The sequence below is a fragment of the Vanessa cardui genome, chromosome 29, assembly GCF_905220365.1.
Source record: "Vanessa cardui chromosome 29, ilVanCard2.1, whole genome shotgun sequence".
NCBI classification, from domain to species: Eukaryota; Metazoa; Arthropoda; class Insecta; order Lepidoptera; family Nymphalidae; genus Vanessa; species Vanessa cardui.
The window spans coordinates 5,082,022-5,103,194 of NC_061151.1; the positions used below are offsets into that span (position 1 = coordinate 5,082,022).

General features: G+C 33.5%; 1 protein-coding gene across 3 annotated transcripts in view; it reads right to left on the bottom strand.

The window, feature by feature from the left end:
- LOC124541887 (synaptotagmin-7) overlaps nt 1-21,173 on the bottom strand; it is a 724,295-nt gene that overhangs the window by 3,466 nt on the left and 699,656 nt on the right. The window contains exons 6-10 of one of the 3 annotated variants that reach the window (XM_047119796.1): nt 8,127-8,135; nt 5,162-5,302; nt 3,586-3,762; nt 2,854-2,934; nt 2,130-2,298 (exon numbers count right to left, since the gene is read on the bottom strand). In XM_047119796.1, the coding sequence (XP_046975752.1) occupies nt 2,130-2,298; nt 2,854-2,934; nt 3,586-3,762; nt 5,162-5,302; nt 8,127-8,135 (577 nt within the window). The other 2 variants (XM_047119799.1, XM_047119798.1) reach the window with 2 other exon arrangements.

Sequence of the window (21,173 nt, forward strand, 5' to 3'; positions counted from 1 at the left end):
TGTTGTCTCTTATATATTTATATTTATTTATATCATTGACTTCGGAAAATTCCATTTTTTCTTTATTCTATTTTTAAAACAGATAATCTTGTGATACCACTGTCCACAGCCAGTCCTTACACCGCCAATAAACCGGCATATTGAGATGTTATGTTCCTTGTGCCTGTAGTTATAGGGGCTCATTGGCTCACCCGCTTAACCGGGAGAGAACAACACTAGGTATTGTGAATGGATTGCGCCATCTGCTCAAAATATTTTCGGTAGAATATATCATATGGGTCCCTACTCCGAGTTTAATGAGATTGTGTATTGGTTAAAAGTATTATATAAGAATTGAATACAAGACTATATGAAGCGCATGAATTTATATTTACTCTTGTTAGAACCCTAACGGCTTAGAATCATCTGTTGTACGACTCTACACTCTACTTTTCTTTTGCGAACTTCTTGTGAGCGTTTCATGATAGTTTTTTTGTGGTATCTATTCAGCAACTACCTTTATTATTAAACTTTATTTATTTATTTAGCTTATGGAATCTAGATAGATTGTATGCCGACGCAAAGACACTTTAATGGTGATCAAATTAGCACCCTTCAAATATTAATAAAAAAAACATTAAAATAGTTAAAAAATGTGAGATCGAAAATTTACTAGCTTACGAAAAAATTACTTCTTAAATATATATTTTTTAAGGATTTAGTTTCATCAATTACTATACTTATTAAGCGTCGTTTTATTATAATAATCGAAGTCTAGTCTTCCATTCACTCATTTATTATTCATTTGATATAATAAACGGCGTAAGTGCACTTTTGGATATTCCAAATTGTAGTGTTTCTGTTTAATCTTTAACTAACACAAGCTGTTAAATGGTCCGTCGTTGTCATTAATCAAAGTCAAAGTCAATAACCTTTATTCAAAATAGAAGTGTTTACACTTTCTTATTGATTGTCGAAAATCTATCACCGGTTCGGAATATAATACCTCAGACCTGAGAAGAACCGGTAAAAGAAACTCAGCGGGATTTTTTTTTTATAATTTCAATTTATAATTTCCAACAATAAACATATTCTTGTTATTTGCAACAGCCTGGAGGCGATCATCTCATTCCCAAGGTGTGCAGTCAACTAGAAAGTCAATAGACTATCTATTTCTAAAATCAAACTGATAAAATCTTGTCTTGCAACAATTCTTCCCCTGGGTCATTAATTTGACAGATGCCTTGGTGAAATTATCGAGTTTCAAAATGATTCGCCTAATTGGCCGTTTCATATCGTTCTGATTTATGAATCTCAGTCGACAATTTTCGGATTAGCGAAGCGACTGAAAATTTGAAAAGATTTATAATAATCTCCGCGAAGAAAACTTTGTTTTATTACAAAGTTGAAAGAACATAATTTTGTTAAGGACTTACATTTGTATCGCTAAGCGACTTCTGTCGTTTCTGGTAGGTATAATAATTTTGTTGCTATTATATTTGAACAGGCGACTTTATTTTTCTTTCACGTGTAATTGCTATTTTTTTTAACAGGCACTTTTTATAAATAATGCTAAATATTAAATTACCTATGAGCAAAAAGATGAGTAAAGAAAAGTAATTGTCAATAGCTCACTCATGCGATTTTTTACATTAACAGCCTAAATATCCCACTGCTGGGCTAAGGCTTCCCTTTGAAGAGAAGGTTTAGAACATACACCACGGTGTTCCAATTCGGGTTGGTGGCATACACATATGGCAGAATTTTGATGAAATTAGACTCATGCAGGTTTTCTCGCGATCTTTCCGTCCCGGCCGAGCACGAGATGAATTATAAAAACAAATTAAGCACATTTCAAATACAAATTCTGCTTGTGGTGCGTGTGGTGCCTGCGTTGGATGCCCTCAATCATTAGTTAAGATGCATACTGATGGTTTAATGCTTCTTTTTCTCTTGAGCGAAAGAACTGGATTTCATTACGGTACTTAGGTTCAATTCAGTTACTTAGATACACATATACTTGGGATGTTTTTCTTTATCACTGACTATCCAACAAATTACAAAAATTCCTATTTTGAATTAGAAATCTTCAGTTAATACTTGCAACCAGGATTTATCGGAGAATAAGCTGCCTATGCTACAAAACTTACCTGATTTTCCATTGATATCTTTAGCCTTCAAGTTTCTAGCTTTAAGTAGAGTCAGTGTTAATACGCTGTTGCTTGGATGATAGCAGAGTGAGGTCAGCAGCTCGCCACACTTGTCCTTGGCTGGTGGTTTCAGAGCCTTCCAGAAGGATGGCTTCTCACTTAAGTCCACCTGAAAATTTATTGGTTACTTGATTAAACGTTTGTAAAGTGAAATTGAAATACTTTGATATGATTATAATGTAAAGTTTATTTCGATGGAATTAGGAAAAATGTTAAAGAAACCTTCGATTTACGTTTTCCACGCCATTCGCTAATAACTCAGCTATGTCGTGCTCTACTAAGAGTTTAAGATTAATATATCTTTATTTATAATATAACATTTTTACACTTAACTACTTATTTTCGCTTTAGTTTTGCTTCCAAAATTCGAACATTTTATCAACGATTAAAACACGATTTTTTTTGCAAATCAAGCAACAGCAGCCTGTAAAGTTCCCACTGCTGGCTGAGGCCTCATCTCCCTTTTGAGGAGAAGGTTCGGAACATATTCCACCACGCTGCATACTCCATATGCATGAGGCAGAATTTCAATGAAATTAGACAAAAGCAGGTTTCCTCACGAAGTTTTTCTTCACCGACGAGCGCGGGATGAATTATAAACAAATTAAGCATATGAATGTTCAGTGGTGCGTAACGTATATTCTCTTACAAATATTATATTTACCTGGCACAAAGGAAGGAACACCTCGCCGATCGAGTCATCTCTCGAGAAGCGATCGTAATCGAAAACGTGAAGATGTAGCACCTGTGAATAGATTGGATATATTCAAACAGATTCTTCATATATTGCTTTGATAGAGGCAATCTTTAGTCAGAAAAATTGCATCAAAAATATGATACTATAGTATTAATAATATTTTTATATATGTCTATTACTTTTTTGTTTTCTTTAATATAGGTAGGAGTACGATGGTAATTCAGTCAGGTTGCCTCTACAATAATGGTACCCAAATTTATGATTTTTCTAATGTAGGCAGGTTAATAGACCACCCGTTAGTAAGAAGTCACCGCTTGTATAAACATTGGCTTTGTTAGAAATATAACCATTATTTACATCACCAATGTGCCATTGTGGCTTTTTTTTAAGAATACGTCATTATTCCTAGCAAACAAACTTTAACTCTTTATAATCTATACTAATATTAACGCAGAGGTAAATCTCTGTGTATCTGTTTGTCTGACAGTTGCTCCTCATGGTTTAACCCATGAATCGAATTTGATGAAATTCAAATAAAGTATTAAGCAAGCTTTTAACTCAAAGTAACAGTCTCTACTATCCTATACTACTCTACACTATATGTGACGTCATTCCCAGTACCTGAAGACCAACACTTGAAATGCGAACGAAGTCGCGAACAAGAACTAGTATTAGTATAGATTTCAATAGAAAACGTACCCGACTCTGCAGCTTCTGTATCGGGAACCCTTCGAAGTAGAACGTCTCGTTCCACCTCGGGTTCAGGGTTCGACGTTTGATCTTCGTCTCCAGGCGATGTTTCTTATCCGGGAGCAGTGTTACCCTCACGTAGGGATCGGATGTCCCACTTAGATCCTTTGCCGGGAGTTCCTTGCCCTGATTGAATGGTCCAACTTTAAATACAGGGTATGTCATTAAATTCGAGGTGGTTCTGGTAGTCAATGTGTTTAGTTCATCAGTTTTGAAATAGAGCTACTTAGTATCTCTTTTGGAACACCAGAGACAGCTTCCAGGATGAGCTAGGGAACAGCTAAAAATGGCTATCCTTGATGTGACGTCACTCATAAAATGAGCAGTTCTTTAGGTAAATTTGACAAACCACGGCTACAGAAAAGTGTTCCATTGAGTCAGAATTAACAGAGTCGGTTTGTGTAGAAGACTTTTGTCTGGCTTTTGTCCTAAGCCATGCGCCTAATTAATAGTACTCAGGATACTACATACTAATAATAAAGAACAATAGAAAAAAACTTGGTGTACTCTCGGAGTGGAACCGTGGTTCGACAAATTTACCGTTCATTTTTTTATTGTATATCTTGGCGGGGGATAGTGATCACATTATTCCTGACAATGCGCCACCAGCCCTGGGAGCTAAGATATCTCTTGTGTTACACTGGCTCACTTACTTTTCAAACCGTAATTTAGTGTAAGTCCATATAATGTAAATTGAAGTGCTCGCACAAAGCCCTACCAACCAATCAAATCAAATTTATTCAAGTAAATTTCACAATGAAGCGTTTTTTAATCGACGATATTTAAATACTACCACCGTTTCGGAAATCAGCCTCCAACGAGAAGAAACGGCAGGAAACTCACTTAGCTGCTCTTTTCAAATTTACAATAATTAGTGTCCTGTGATGGTACCCGAGCCTAACTTCAGGCATTTCCTTCTAAAAAGTACTCTTTTAATGAATAATAAGATTTATTTACTAATTTAGTCTTAATAATCTTTTTAGATTTTGTATACGTTAAATTGATTATATTTGCCGTTGCCCAAAAACGTTCTTTGTATCCTATGCAAATGGAACCAACAAATTTAGTAATATTCTAATTCCGCTTACTACATAATTAAGCTTTAATTCGAGCAAATGATTAGGAAGCGATTTCATGTACAATTATAATAAGCATTTTTGTTATTTGAAACTGCCTATCATATAACCGTTACAGGTATGCAACAAATTACTGAATTATTTCTGAAATTCGAGTTTCGAGCTTCTCAACATGTGATATTGACAGCGTCTTTATCATATCACAGGATTCTTTGTTAAGATTGAAAGCAACAAGCAATTGATATAAAATAAATTGACGTTTCGTTATTTGATCAAATACTTACCATATATATGTTGAACTGATCTTGTTTACGTGATCATATTGTGGACCAAAATAAACTGGTTAACTTAATTGATTTGTTATATAAAAATAAAGAAATATTTACCTTGAAATCCATTTTCGTTTGATATATCCATCTGTAATAAACACACGTGTATACTACACTTACTTGTATAATCCTAAGGATCAAAGTAGTGTTTTGGAAGTCGTATTCCAGCGAGAAGTGTATCTGGCCAACGTTCTCTGATGGCTCCGAATTGTCGATGTACATGTCCACCAATGAGATGGACCGGTTCTGAAGGAACGCCATCTGTGAGTCCAGATTGGCACACACTATATACGGCGCTTTGTATAGCGCCTGATGTATTTGTAATAGCAATTTCTCACAAACCATTAATTGCAATTTTTTTATATCAGGCGGATAGTTTTTATTGATAATAATAATTTAAGATATTTAATATGTCAAATGATACATGCGTTAACTATCGTCTGTTAAAAAATCTTACAATTTTGGTTCTATAAGGACATCGTGCAACAATTGTTGTAAATTTAACAAAAATGTTTTTAATAATCAGTGTTTTATCAAACAAACATTATTCCCTTATATGTATAATAATTGGTTGCAAGATATCATTAATTAATTTTATTTTAAGAATTGCCATACAAATACATCTATAATATAACTAACCTAGTCATAATAAAACTATTTGAAACTATATGCTAAAATATTTCATATATTTATTAGTAAAATTTTTATGTATATAATAATTAGAAAGGGCAACTAAATTATTAATAATTTTTTTCATAAAAATATTAACAATTTAGATATTGAAGTAACTTACCTAAGTACACATTTGGGGGCAAAGGATTATTTATTTATATGTTATATATTATTATTTAAAATCTATTTTCTCATGCAAAATATTGTATTGATATAATTATTGTATATTGTAAGTGTATGACATATTAAGTCATTTAGGTTTTGATCAGAGTTAGAGAAACACCATTCCAATTTTGAACAGCTGATCATAGCCAAAATAACGATTCTGTATTGTAATTGGTCGGTGGCATGGAATGAGATGATACACGACCAATGGGCTTCGAGTGTTTTGACAGATCGGTTAACCTTACTTTGACAAGCGTTTCAGAAACTGAAATAGAATCTGATCTTGTAGAGATTGTAAGAATTGTTTCTTGATGACTTTGATGTAACTATATCTTAAGAGGACTATTTAATGTTTATATATTATTGGTTTGCTAAGTACAGTAGCATTTTTTGACGGTTATTTTATTATATATTTATAAACTAGACTACATATCCAAGCCACCCCGGCTTAGATGATTTGCTAAATGAATTATATTAAATGGATTTTTTAATATAAAAAAAACAACGAAACTCTTTTTTAATTCGGCTAGTAATACCCGGTTACTAATTAACGAATAGTTATTTAGTCCAAGATTTTTAGATATCCGCTCTGCATAAAATCCATCTACGTGATTTTTCGATTGGATTGTGTCGCAGGGTGCCCCCCAAGTATAAAACCGAGTTTCTGTCGTCCGAAACCGCGAGCGTTAGCCGCCATCTTGGAAAACGTTTTTTTGCATATATCTTTGAAACGGTATGTATTACGTTAAAAACCGAAGAAATCTTTTTGTAGAGAACAAAATTTCCCACATTTTTCATACCAAACTTTTCCTCCTATTGTTGATATTTTTCAATATATTTACCTCCGACATAATCCAATCGAAAAATCACGTAGAAGGATTTTATGCAGAGCGGACCGATTTTTGGTGCTAAAATTCCTGGACTAATTGTAAATATTTAGTTACGAGTAACGATTGGTTGACAATGAAACTTCCAAATGTTGGTTAAATATTGTGGTGATAGTAACCGAGTATAAATGCGTATTCATATAGCTAATAGGTTTCGAATTATGAATTAAATTATATGTGTTTGAATTCAAACTGTCAAGTTTGGGTTTCGAAGTTCGTATTTAGTTAGTTTTAACTTTCAAATTAAATTAACTGCAGTAGTAATATAAACTTAAATACCTACATAACAATTTAAAATATAGTATGTATATATAGTAAAATAAAAGTATTTATATCCTATTTTCTTGTATATTTATATAAATTGTTACGTGAATTTAATGTTTTGCAATAAATTATCGAAAATGTCGACATTAAATATGTCAATGTATTTGGAAAATAATAATAAGATACTCCACGGTTGGCCAAGGGTCTTTCAGCCCTGAATTAGGGTTTTAATCAGCGATTAAATTGCGGTCAATTGACCGTAAATTAAAACCCAAGTTAAATTTTCTCTGTTCGAATTTTAATCGTTAAATTTATCTTAATCCCATCCCATTTCGGATATGATTTATTTATAAATATTTTAGTATAAATTATACAAATGACTTAAGTCAAATAGTATATTTTCCATTATATTTGCAAATATGGCACACTTGGTGACCAATATTGGGGCCAAGGATGTCACAATTATTTCGAATTTAATAAAATCTAAGTCTGGTTGATACAATTAATATGCATGTATTAACCAACGTTGGTGTAATTGGTCCAACGTGTCAGTGCTCTGTGCAAGTTTTGTGCTAATGTGCGAAATCAAATAGAATATATTTATAAGTGTATTGTTATTTTAAAGTGCTTGTTTTTCAATCATTCGAAACACACTCGTGATTACTACATGTGTTTTTAATATATAAAATGATATGTTATTTAAATATATTCATGTTTTTAATAATTTTTATCTTATGTAAAATTAATTTACGTTAAGATAAAAATTATATACTTCAATTATTTTTATATCTAATCCTCTAAAATATATATAACAAACTAGAATTATTATATAATATTCGTATATTGTTATTTACATAGGAGTATCCAGTTTTGAGTGGTTTTAAAAGTATTTTTATCTAAAGCATTTTATTTCAGCATTATTCATAATCTTCAAAATATAAAATCAAAGCAAGCTCTATTCTATATGAAATTAAAAGCGTTTCAATGTATATAAGTTCGTGATAAATTGCATTTAAAAATTAATGATAAGAAGCTTCACACTATAAATATGTATATATATATATATGTTTTTCATTTCTATATCTTTCATATACAACCTCTTCTACCTACCATTTTTGAAGGAGATAGCATGGAAAGAGAACCAAAAAGTTAGATATATTAGAAGAAAAAAAGAGAAAGATGTCACTATCACTGACTTCTCACTTCACTTCTCACTTAACACTACGATCGAACACGATGGACTAAGGCTTAGAAGATATAATCTGAATGCGTGTATATTTACTATAAATATTTGCATATATATCTAACGTCATATTTGTAACGCGTGATGCCTTAATTTATATGTTATAATGATTTCGTTAAATAAAATCGTATCTGCGTTTCAAATAATATTTAATATGTAAATAGTGTTTTAAATATATTTTCATTTTATTATTAAATATAAATTGTTATTAATAATCATATTTATCTTACATAATAGTGACCGTTAGTTTAATAAATCGTAACAGTTTGTAATCTATTGAAATATTAACTAATGAACACATGAAACTTAATCAGTAATGGTTCATGTGTCAGATTTTCATCCGTAACGTGCCGGTTTCATTATCCTTCAGACACATGAGTTAATCAAAATTCTGTATTACATTCTCGGCGTATTAATGATCTAAAGTAAAGTAAATTTCCTACTGCTGGGCTAAGGCCTCCTCTCCCATTGAGGAATGTTTGGAATATAATCCATGGGTTGCACATGTAGCAAAATTTCAATGAAATTAGACACATGAAATGTTTCTAATAATTAAATATATAAATATAATTCATCAGTGAAGGAATTCACCGCCGAGCACGAGATGAATTATATTATATATAACCACAAATTAAGCTCATACATATATATGTTCATGATCTAACCAACGTATATTTCTCTGTATATGTAGGATGTATACCGTCATGTTATTGTCATGAGAGTTAACAACGTTCATTGAACTCCATCGAATATATTTAAAAGATGCATTTTAAAATCTTTATTAGTCTGTGTGCGTTATCAATGTGTTGTAACCGCAGACATGTTATTCCAGCTTTTATCGTATCTCGTATAAAATATGACAAGCTGAATTTCCCGACTTGGTACAAATAAAATTCGCACAAAACTACCCCTTGAAGTCGAAATTTCCTAAAACAATTTCTTAGTTATTTACAGCCTGAAATTATCGTCTATAAATTTTAAAGGATATAAAGTTTCGAAATTTTTTTTGCACGGTAATAGTGACCACTTACCAACAGTTGGTAAGTGGTCACCCATTGACATTGGTGCTGTAAAAAATAACCATTCTTAAATCGTCACCATCGTAACATTCTTTCCAGTCATATCGTCTTTCACACAATCCATCCATCGTTTCTTTGGTCGTCCTTTACCTCTATATACATCCATCTTCCTCTATATCATCCATATATGAGAATATAAAAACAAAAGAATTTTGAAAAACGTCCTAAAAGACAGGTAACCTACTTTTCATGGTCTTATTGTGAAAAAACCATCGGCGTTCGGAGAAAACTTAATTAATTCATTCATTATGCAATCGCACGTTAAAATAGTTTGGTTAAGATATGCAAGGCGAATGTGAACGAACGTATTCGTACATACATATATAAACAGACGGATATTCTTCTAAAAATACTGGATAAAACTGGTTCAGCAAAACTTGGATGTATGCTGGAAATACCTTCCCGCTATAACGTTATCAGAATATAAAAACTTTTTTAAAGAATAAATGAAATAAAAATCAAAATAAACTTTATTCAAGTAGGCTTTTACAAGCACTTATCATTCATTCATCATTTTACAATTAAGCGAAGCTACCACCGATTCGGAAAGTAGACTCTACCGAGAAGAACCGGCAAGAAACTACTAGAAGTACTAACACTTTTTTATCATCTACAAAATCTTGTATCGAATAATATGCCTTTTTACCAATGCATTTTTATAAACGATTTGATATTGATTAATGGCATACAATAACCAGTATATAATTGTGGGTTAGAACCAAAACTGGCGTTAGTAGTTTATTGTGAGTCAGTTCCTTTAAAACAATACGACATTGTTTATTTTTGCTCACTTAAAATAAATAAAAACAAAAAATAGCAATAAAATTAAAATAAAAAAAAAAAATTGTTCGAATCTTCTACATTTGAATTGTTGTCAAGCGAAATCCTATAATTTTTTTCTGGGTAGGTTCATGACGAAAAAAGGCGTAAGTCGATGTAATACCAAGAACTTAACTCAACATCGTAAACTTTCAATTTTAACTAAGCAGTTTTGAATGATATGATATTTTGTCACAATCAAAAACAGCTTATGTCGTAAATACGTTGAAACGTGATAATGTTTCGTAACAAAACCGCGACAGATTAAATTTATGACTTCGATACAGCTGGCGATAATTATTTTCCATGAAATTAATCTTCCTTAAACTAAAGATCGTTTACAAGACAATGGCAGATTTCGAGCAAAACTAACTTTCAACATTTAACTGATTGCATTTTGGGGAGTCTTCAGAACGCTACAAGTTTGGAAGTAAAGAAACGATTTTCTGAAATATTCCAACTTCACTGCAAGCTTAATGGTTAGGAAAAGGTATTTAAGGAACAAAATGCATTAATATCATGCATAGAAGTTAATATTATGATTTTGAATTAAAAGTTCACCGTGTAGTATGTACGCCAGTTTTTATGGGTACGCCACTCCGAGTCAATGTAGAAAAAGTTCATAGTTGTCTTGGGTCCGGGTATTTGTGGTACCGTCATTACTTCTGATTTTCTATAACACAAGTGATTTAGCTACTTATATTAGGATCAGAGTAATGTATGTGATGTCAAATATTTATATATATATTTTGTACGTGTGCCATCATCATCGTCCTCCTGCCTTCTTTATTTTATTTGAGATCGGCGCAGCATGTCTTCTTCCATACTTATCTCTGAAGTGATCTCGTAAGAAACATTCTGTCCAGCCATATCGTCTTTCCCACAATCCAACTATCCTTTCCTTGTTCATCCCCTTCCTCTTCACGATGTTCCTCACATAGTCCTCATTCCTCTACATAACATAATAAGATAGCCGGGTTTTCAACAGACTTCAAAAAGGAGGAGGTTATCAATTCGTCTGTATTTTTTTTTTTTTTGTTTTGTTTGTTACCTCATAACTTTTGACACCGGCTCCAAATATAACAATAACTATAACTACGTTATATAATCGTAAATCGACTTTTAAGTAGTCTAATATTTTTCATTTCATTTTACCTAGGAGGACTCTCAAAAATATGTTAAATATGCAATTATTTTTATTACTTTTTAGTGCATTTTTATTTGTTTTAAAATAGTGTTTTGTTTAAAGTCGGTTTTTCTTTTTGTTAAAATTTTATTTATACATAGCAATATATCAATGTAAGTGTTGGATGAAATTTTCCCCAATGTTAGTCAATAAATCCACGATGGGGTATCGTGTCAGAACAAGCTGACACTTGTTTTATATGGAAACAGGCCTTTGTCTAGTAAAAATATTAATATCTGTTACTTAATTGTGGTCACAATTTTGTCCCTCCTTAATAAAGATTTACTTGAACGTGTTTTATAGTTCCCGTTAGTTTATAAATCAAAACCAAATACACATTATTCAAGTTTCAAGCTTCTCTTAATAATTAATTGATAAGCAGTTGGCTATACCACTGAGCTATGTCGTCCTGATGATATGAACATCATATTTAATGGGCGTTTCGTAAATGATAATGATAAAAGATTGTACATTTTCTACTGCTGGGTTAAGGCTTTTCCTTTCCTTTTGAGGCCCTTTCCATTTGAGGAGACGGCTACGAGCATATTCCACTACGCTGCTCCAATGCGGGATTATGGATTCACAATTGGCAGTATTTCGTTGAAATTAAACACACGCAGGTTTCCTCACGATGTGTTCACCGAGCTCGAGATGAATAATAAACACAAATTAAGCAAACGAAAATTCAGTGGTGCTTGTCTGGGTTTGAACCTGTAGTCTTTGATTAAGATGTACTCGTTCTAGCCACTGGGCCATCTTGGCATTCAATTTCGTAAGTGACAATGAAACGTAATTAAGTTAATGAGCTATGAATATGATAAGATAAATCTAAGTAGACGTGATGATCCAGTTGTTAGATGTCAAGCATGGGCTAACGTCACTGACATTAAAATGACTATTTCTTATAGTAATTCATCGGTTATAGAAGAAACCATTGTGAGGAAAATCCGTGTGTTGGACGAGAATTTGAGGACGTTAAACCTTCTTCTGAAAAGGAAAGTCCAACCGTGGGACAATAACATTCTTCTTATTTACTTTACTATATAATAATTAGATACTATTATTTCTCATATAGACCTTCAATTGAATGCCGGAGGGAAAAATGCCTCAGAACGAAGACAACATATCGTCAGCGTTAATTAATGCCTGGGGGGATTCGTTTATTGTCATATTCCATAAAGAAAAAGAACGTTCGCTATAAAAAAATATAGACGTCAAGGTATGCTGTATTTTTTCAAACATTAAATTACTTTTGACCCGTCTTTTTTTCTCGCTGGAAAACGCATTACGCGCTTCCCCCCGTCATGGAAAGTGGGGGGGTGTGTGGGACTCCCCGGAGCCCTGAACGCCGAGTGCGCCCAAGCACACCGGGTTTACCCACTAAAAAACCAGCGGTACCCTCTCCGTCTTCCAGCGGACGCCACGGGATCGCTTACGCTTATGCTACCGTGACGCCCTGACAAATTACTTTTGACCCTACTGAAACGCAGAATGAAATAAAAACGATCGAAGAACTTCGTTCCGAAAAATTTGGAAAAATTAAAAAACTTCCAATACATGATGTTTCAAAATCGAATATCGAAACTTCATTAATGATATGAAAAATATCGATAATCGAGGCGTCATTTTACAGCACTAGTGATTTTCTATTAACCTTAGAATAATCAACTCTACTTAACATTTCGATATATTTTAATCTGATACTTTTATCGTGACGTTTCTGGGTCATTTCACAGCTCAGAGAAACAATGTTTACCCCAGTTAAACACTTCATTTATGTTGATATCGACATAAGTTGTTGTTACTTATCGTTTAAAATAAATTGGGAATCATACCAATCAAATATTGAGAACGCCAACGCCAAATCCCACCAACCCGCATTGGAACAGCGTGGTTGAATATGTTCCAAAACTTCTCAGGCCTTAGTCTCCTCTCCTTTTGAGGAGGCTAAGGCATCCTCTCCTTTTGAGGAGAAGGTTGGAGAAGGAACTCCTTCCTTCTCCAAAGGAAGGAGAAGGACAAGGTTGGGCTAAGGCCCAACAGTGGGAAATTTACAGGCTGTTATTATTATTGTTGTAAACATAGAGGTATTCTTATTTCTGTTCAAATATTAAACTGTTAAATGTGGCACGTTTATATCATTAAAGATAAGGGTTTCTAGGTATACAGACAGACTATTATATGATCATAATTAATAATGAAATTGTCGATGCAATTCTTCGAAATAGCAACAAAAATTTTAAGTATAATATATACCTATCTATATTACTTGGTGATTTTCCGAAACTAGGAAAACGCAAGATTAAGAATTCTGGTAAAAAGCAAGTTTCTACCCTAAAATATAACGACCTCCGTGGTCGAGAGGTGTGTACACCCGTTTTCATGGGTACGCCACTCCGAGGTCCCGGGTTCGATTCCCGGCTGAGTCGATGTAGATTATATATATTATGTCGTCTTGGGTATGGGTGTTTGCGGTACCATCATTACTTCTGGTTTTCTATAACACAAGTGCTTTAGCAACTTATATTGGGAGCAGAGTATTGTATGTGATGTTGTCTCATAAAATAGGGCACAGGCTTTTAATACCTCATGGTTATCAACTGAAACGTAACCGAAGCCGTTTTTTTTTTATATAGTTAATGGATTACGGCCCTTATGCTACGCGATATCTTTGCTAATTGTATTTTTTTAACCTTTTCTTTATTAAATTAGGCTGTACATTTACGGTGGCCTCATTCAAATTGGTTTTCGTTAAATTAAGGATAACTAAGGAATTAATTAATTACTAGTCCCTTAAACAATTAAGTCTCAAATATAAATCTATACATACAATAAAATCGGTATGACTGTTTGTATTATTAAAGTAATCGCTTTCTATTAAATGTATGTATGTGTACACAGTGGGAGCTGAGATGGCCCAGTGGTTAGAACGCGTGCATCTTAACCAATGTTTGCGGGTTCAAACCCAGGCAAGCACCACTATATGTATATATGTGCTAATTTGTATTTATAATTCATCTCATGCTCGACGGTGAAGGAAAACATCGTGAGGAAACCTGCATGTGTCTAATTTCATCGAAATTCTGCCACATGTGCATTTCACTAACCCGCATTGGAACAGCGTGGTGGAATATGTTCCAAACTCTCTCCATTATGGAAGAGGAGGCCTTATCCCAGCAGTGGTAAATTTACAGGCTGTTACTTTTCTTTTTACTATGTGTACACGGTACATATACCAAAGTAACATTTTTTAAAATCTTTGTCTCTCTGTTTGTTCCGGTTAATCTCTGGAAGGGCGGCATCGATTATGATGTGTCTTTCACTGGGGAATAGCTGATGTAATAAAGAGTAACTTAGACTACAACATCGGGAAGTGCGGGAACAACTAATATTTCATATAATTATATATTATCTGTGTAGTTATTCATCTGTCATCTCAAGTGACACATCGCAAAAGCGCTGGAAAGTGAGATACATAAAAATGGACGCGCGGTGAAGACGGTGTATAAACAGCTGATATTTAAACATAAGTATATTTAACCTTATTGGTTAATTGTATGTGAACATAACAAATATATAATGTCTTTGTTTTATACACAATGCACAAGGGATCCTACCCTTGTGCCTTTATACTCCCTCATTCACTCTTCAAAACGGAATACAATGATACCAGATATTGATTAATATCATATGTAATAATTGGTATTAACTCATCCAGATAGACTATAAAGCTCTACTTTCCCGTGATATATATATAAAGCTTTATTTTTCTCCCTTACAATTTTGATATAAATATAATCATTGGTAATTTGTATAATAGTTATGTACTTATTTATTTGTTAGTATTGTTAGTATTTGTGCTTAATCTAAGGTTAATATTATTAAGTGTAAGGGCCGCTTTTTGCGGTAAAAGCCTCCTCCAAACTGTTCCAACGACAATACGACATAAGTCTTAAATTTGCATTATGTATATGCGCGACAAATAGGTGAATAACTCAAAATCACGTTAACCAATTTTGATGATTCTTTTTTTATTATAAAGCATATACTTTAAGGGTAGTTTGGTGAATGTTTGGTAAGGTTCTGAGCACAGGATCCATGACAAATTAAGGGAATGGGAGGGAACGGAACAATTCTAAAGAGCACGTTAGCAATACTCAGTCGAATCTTTTATTTATGGGTTCCTTGGATATTTAAATCATCTTCCGGAACGTGGTTATGTTCATGTAATTGTCATAATCGAATATTATAATTAACTAGCGACCCGCCCCGACTTCTCACGGGTGCAAAACTGATACTAAATATACTAAAGAATTTGTTTATTTACGACATCACATTGCAAACTTCTAAAATTGTCAGTGTTTCTTTACTATATTGTTCATTTATTATATACACAAACCTTCCCCTTGAATTACACTATCTATTAAAAAAAACCGCATCAAAATCCGTTGCGTAGTTTTAAAGATATAGGGACAGAGAAAGCGACTTTGTTTTATACTATGTATTGACCGAACTCCTAAACGGCTTACAGTAAGGGTGCGATTTGGGGCAGAATTTCTTTCTGTCTTTAATCAAATTTTGTGTATATGATGTGATCTCATATGATGTACGACATAGCATACGAATAGCTCTTTTGCAAAGTTTTTTTACTGAGGTCGATTGCAGCTCATTCGAGGGTGGTACCTTGTAGTTTATGCCGCATGACGGATTAAAGCCGCATTTTCGAAAGTCTATTTTTGCTTTATTTGAAAGTTTCTTTTGAAATTGTCCCTGAAGTAGTTTCTGATTCATATAAACGGCACGCTTAGTCTATCCATATTAAGAAAAAAATGTTAGTCTACATCAGCTTCACTTAAAATCAAAAAATAAATAAAATTTTAACAAAAAGAAAAACCGACTTCAAACAAAGCAGTATTTTAAAACAAATTAAAATGCACTAAAAGTAATAAAAATAATTGCATATTTAACATATTTTTGAGTCCTCCTAGGTAAAATGAAATGAAAAATATTAGACTACTTAAGAGTCGATTTACGATTATATAATGTAGTTATAATTATTGCTATATTTGGAGTCGGTGTCAGCCAACCCTATACTATACCTATCAAAAAACAATACGAGAATACTTTAAGAAATGTTTCTTACAAATTACCTTTTATACGATATTATACTGGGTCAATCAAGAGGCTCGTATCGCTTCTTTCTTTTGATTGTTGAAGCGTGTGCCTGTGGCTGACACCGGCTCCAAATATAACAATAACTATAACTACGTTATATAATCGTAAATCGACTTTTAAGTAGTCTAATATTTTTCATTTCATTTTACCTAGGAGGACTCAAAAATATGTTAAATATGCAATTATTTTTATTACTTTTAGTGCATTTTAATTTGTTTTAAAATACTGTTTTGTTTGAAGTCGGTTTTTCTTTTTGTTAAAATTTTATTTATTTATCAATAGGATACCAATTTGTTACTGTTTTTGACCACCTGTCGTCTGACGTTCTTTGAATGTGACCTGCCCATTCCCATTTCAGCGCTAACACCCGTTTTACCGCGTCTTTAGCTTTTGTTTTTTCTCTAATAAGCGAACTCTTCACTCTATCTTTTAGTTAAATGATACTACAGAATGTCTTACAAAGTTCACAGTTTTTTTGTCATTACAAAATACAAAATCAAAATATACTTTATTCAAGCAGGCTTTTACAAGCACTTTTGAATCGTCATTTAACAATTAAATGAAGCTACCACTGGTTCGGAAAGTAGATTCTACCGAGAAGAACCAGCAAGAAACTCAGTAGTTACTCTTTTTCAACATTTAAAAAAAATACAGTCATGTTAGTTAATACAATTATTTAAATTAATATATCCTGCCTGGAAGTCAACAGGTATGAATACCACGCTTTTTTAACATCTACAAAATCTTGTATCGAATAATACGCCTTTTACAAACAGCTATGTCCTTAATATAATATATATTAATTTTAAATTGTTTATCTGTATTCTTTATTGTACACCACACAGAAAAATAAAAATTAATTATACATAGATTTGGCCTTAATAGAACAGGCGTACAATTTTGACGACCTTATACGACCAATTTTGGCGGCTACATAGCGATCTCTTCCAGGCTTAAAAATTACATACTTTAGAGGACCATACTTATTATCTACATATGTTAAATACACATTGTATTTAAGGTATTTAATTGGATAAGGATTAATGATGTATTGCTTAAAATCGCTTCGAAAATAAGCCATCATTATAAGAAGTAAAAGTTAATAAAATGGTTATTGTGGGTTATCCCTAAGAGGTTCTCTTGGTGTTAGGGCTTTGTGCAAGCCCGCCGGTGTAGGTACCACCCACTCATCAGATATTCTACCATTAAACAACAGTACGCAGTATTGTTGTCTTCCGGTTTGAAGGGTGAGTGAGCCAGTTAACTACAGGCACAAGGGGTATAGCATCTTAGTTCCCAAGGTTGGTGGCACATCGACGATGTAAGGAATAGTTAATATTTCTTACAGCGTCATTGTCTATGGGTGATGGTGACCACTTACAATGAGGTGGCCCATATGCTCGTCCGCCAACCTATTCCATAAAAAAAAGATAGATATATACTATCTGAGACTTTTTTGAAGTCTTTTTAAGTTATACAAACGGCTAAACGCTCGAAGGCTTGAGGCTTTGTTTTTCTGGTAAGATAAGTTTCCTTCTTCGAAATCGTAACGTCGATTGATTTTTCGTTCAGACCGGTAATGTTTAATTCATAGGACGCCAATAAAGTTCGAATCACTTGTAATGGCACCCTTTACGCCCTGTTTTATTCATTGGAAAAACTGTATTAAATAGTTTCTTATACGATAAACCTTTATTTTAATTAGTTACTACTGAGTCGTTGATTATTTTGAGTGATTGGATAATAGTATACTATCTCGGATTTGCACAGCAATACTGATACTAAATGTAGTACAGAATTTGTTTATTTACGACATCACATTGGATAGTTCTAAAATTATCAGTGTTTCTTTACTAAATTGTCCATGTATTATATACAAAAACCTTCCTGTCTAATCAATCTATCTACTAAAAAAAACCTCATCAAAACGCGTTGCGTAATTTTAAAGATTCAAGCATATATAGGAACAGACAGCGGGAAGCGACTCTGTATTTTTTATGGTATAGGTTGGCGGACGGCCATATGGGCCACCTGATGGTAAGTGGTCACCTTCAGCCATAGACAATGAAGCTGTTAGAAATATTAACTATTCCTTACATCGTCAATGTTCCACCAACCTTGGGAACTAAGATGTTACATCGCTTGTGCTTGTAGTTACACTGGCTCACTCACCCTTCAACCCGGAACACAACAATACTGAGTAATGTTATTTGGCGGTGGAATAACTGATGAATGGGTGGTACCTAGACGGGCTTGCACAAAGCCTTATCACCAAGTAAAATACTTATACTATGTAATGATTTATTTCTACTTTTCGCCCGAAGTTTTGCAGGCATTTGAGGTGGTGTTGCAGGGATTAGGTATATTTTCCTCCACCACCAGAAAATGGACCACCTGATGCTAGTTCACCATAGCTCATAAAGGCGATAAAGGCGCTATAAGAAATATTAACCATTCCTTATATCGCCAAAGCCCTATCTACCTTGGACACTAAGATGAAGTTATGTCCCATATAATTATATGGATATTGATGAATGGGTGGCATCTACCGATGTGGGCTTGCAATTGCCTACCAATTGTAAAGTAAAGTAAAGTAACAGCCTGTAAATTTTCCACTTCTGGGCTAATGACCTCCTCTCTCATTAAGGAGAGGGCTTAAAACATATTTCACCACGCTGTTCCAATGCGGGTTGGTGGAATGTACATTTGGCAGAATTTAGATGAAATTAGACACGTGCAGGTTTCCTTACGATATTTTCCTTCATCGCCAACGCATGAGATAATTTATTAACACAAATTAAGCAAATATATATAGTGGTGCTTGTCTGGATTTAAACCTGCAATCATCGGTTAAGATGCACGCGTTCTAAGCACTGGGCCATCTCAGCTCTCACTGTGTACACAGACATACATTTAATAGAAAGCGATTATTTTAATAATACAAACAGTCATACCAATTTTATTGTATGTATAGATATGTCTTTAATTGTTTATGAGACTAGCAATTAATAAATTCCCTAGTGCTTATGCTATGGTAGTGCTTGCCTGGATTTGAACCCGAAATCATCTCGGCTCCTACCAATTGACCTGTGTCATGTTACAGACTGTAACTTATATTTATGCCAATTTTTTTTCAGACCTAATCAGTAGTTCTGGCGTAATTGTTCAACAAATATCCATACCATTTTTCGCATCTATAATATAAGTAAGATTTTTGTATTACAAAAATTAAGATCCAATCTAAAATATAAGTCAGGGAAAAGCACCTGTTTAAATTTCCACATGTCTGGAAATGATTATTTTAATTATTTTAGTGATTGAAATCTGTTTGATAATTAAATTAATAATATTTAGTGAATTTTTAGATGATTAATTAGTCTGAAATATTTTACCATCGATAAATAGTTGTTACGTCGAGTGAATAGTTCATCAATCTATATTAATATTATAAATGTGAAAGTAACTTTGTCTGTCTATCTTTCTGACTCTCTTCCACGAACTGCTGAACCGAATATGATGAAATTTGGTATGAAGCTGAAGTTACTTGGTGGAAGGGCTTTGTGCAAGCCCGTCTGGGTAGGTACCACCCACTCACCAGTTATTCTACCGAATAACAGTACTCATTATTGTTGTGTTCCGGTTTGAAGAGAGAGTGAGCCAGTGTAACTACAGGCACAAGGGACATAACATCTTAGTTCCCAAGGTTGGTGGCACATTGACGATGTAAGGAATAGTTAATATTTCTTACAGCGTCATTGTGTATGGGTGTTGGTGACCAATTACCATCAGGTGGCCCATATGCTCGTCCAAACAATACCATAAAAAAAATTAAGCAAACTTGAACTCCAAGAAAGGACTACTTATTTGCCTAACACATGACAACCACTACCCTAAAACGTCAGCGAAGCCGCGGGCTGCTACTAGTTGTGATATATTGTGACATTTTAAACGTGATACCCTAAAAAAATAATTGTTAACAGATAACAATTGACAATTTGAATAAAAGGGTCTAATTTTTAAATTCATTGAACTATATTTACACAAAAATAATTCCATTAGATTGATCTATATTTTTAGAATACGGTCAAAAGGTTACAAATTTTGTTATAACGATAACGAGATCCTAATGAGGGGTTTGTGCTTCGTTATTTCTGTGAATAACGTAATTATTATCGTCTAGACTTTAGATAATTTGATCCCAATCGTTAAAACCGTATACTTATCGAGATACATTCACAATATACGAGCGTGGGATCGAAATTTGACCGATTTATTTCGGTCGAATATATTCGGTCCAGTGGTTCGTGCTTAACCGATGATTGCGGGTTCAAACCCGGGCATCGAAAAATTTAAAAAAGTCATTTTGATATATGTGAGATGAGATGGTCCAGAGGTTATAACCCGTGCATCTTAACTGATGATTGCGGGTTCAAACCCAGGCAAGCACCGCTGATTCATGTGCTTAATTTGTCTTTATAATTCATCTCGTACTCGGCGGTGAAGGAAAACATCGTGAGGAAACCTGCATGTGACAAATTTCATAGAAATTCTGCCACATATGTATTCCACCAACCCGCATTGGAACAGCGTGGTGGAATATGTTCCAAACCTTCTCCTCTAAGGGAGAGGAGGCCTTTAGCCC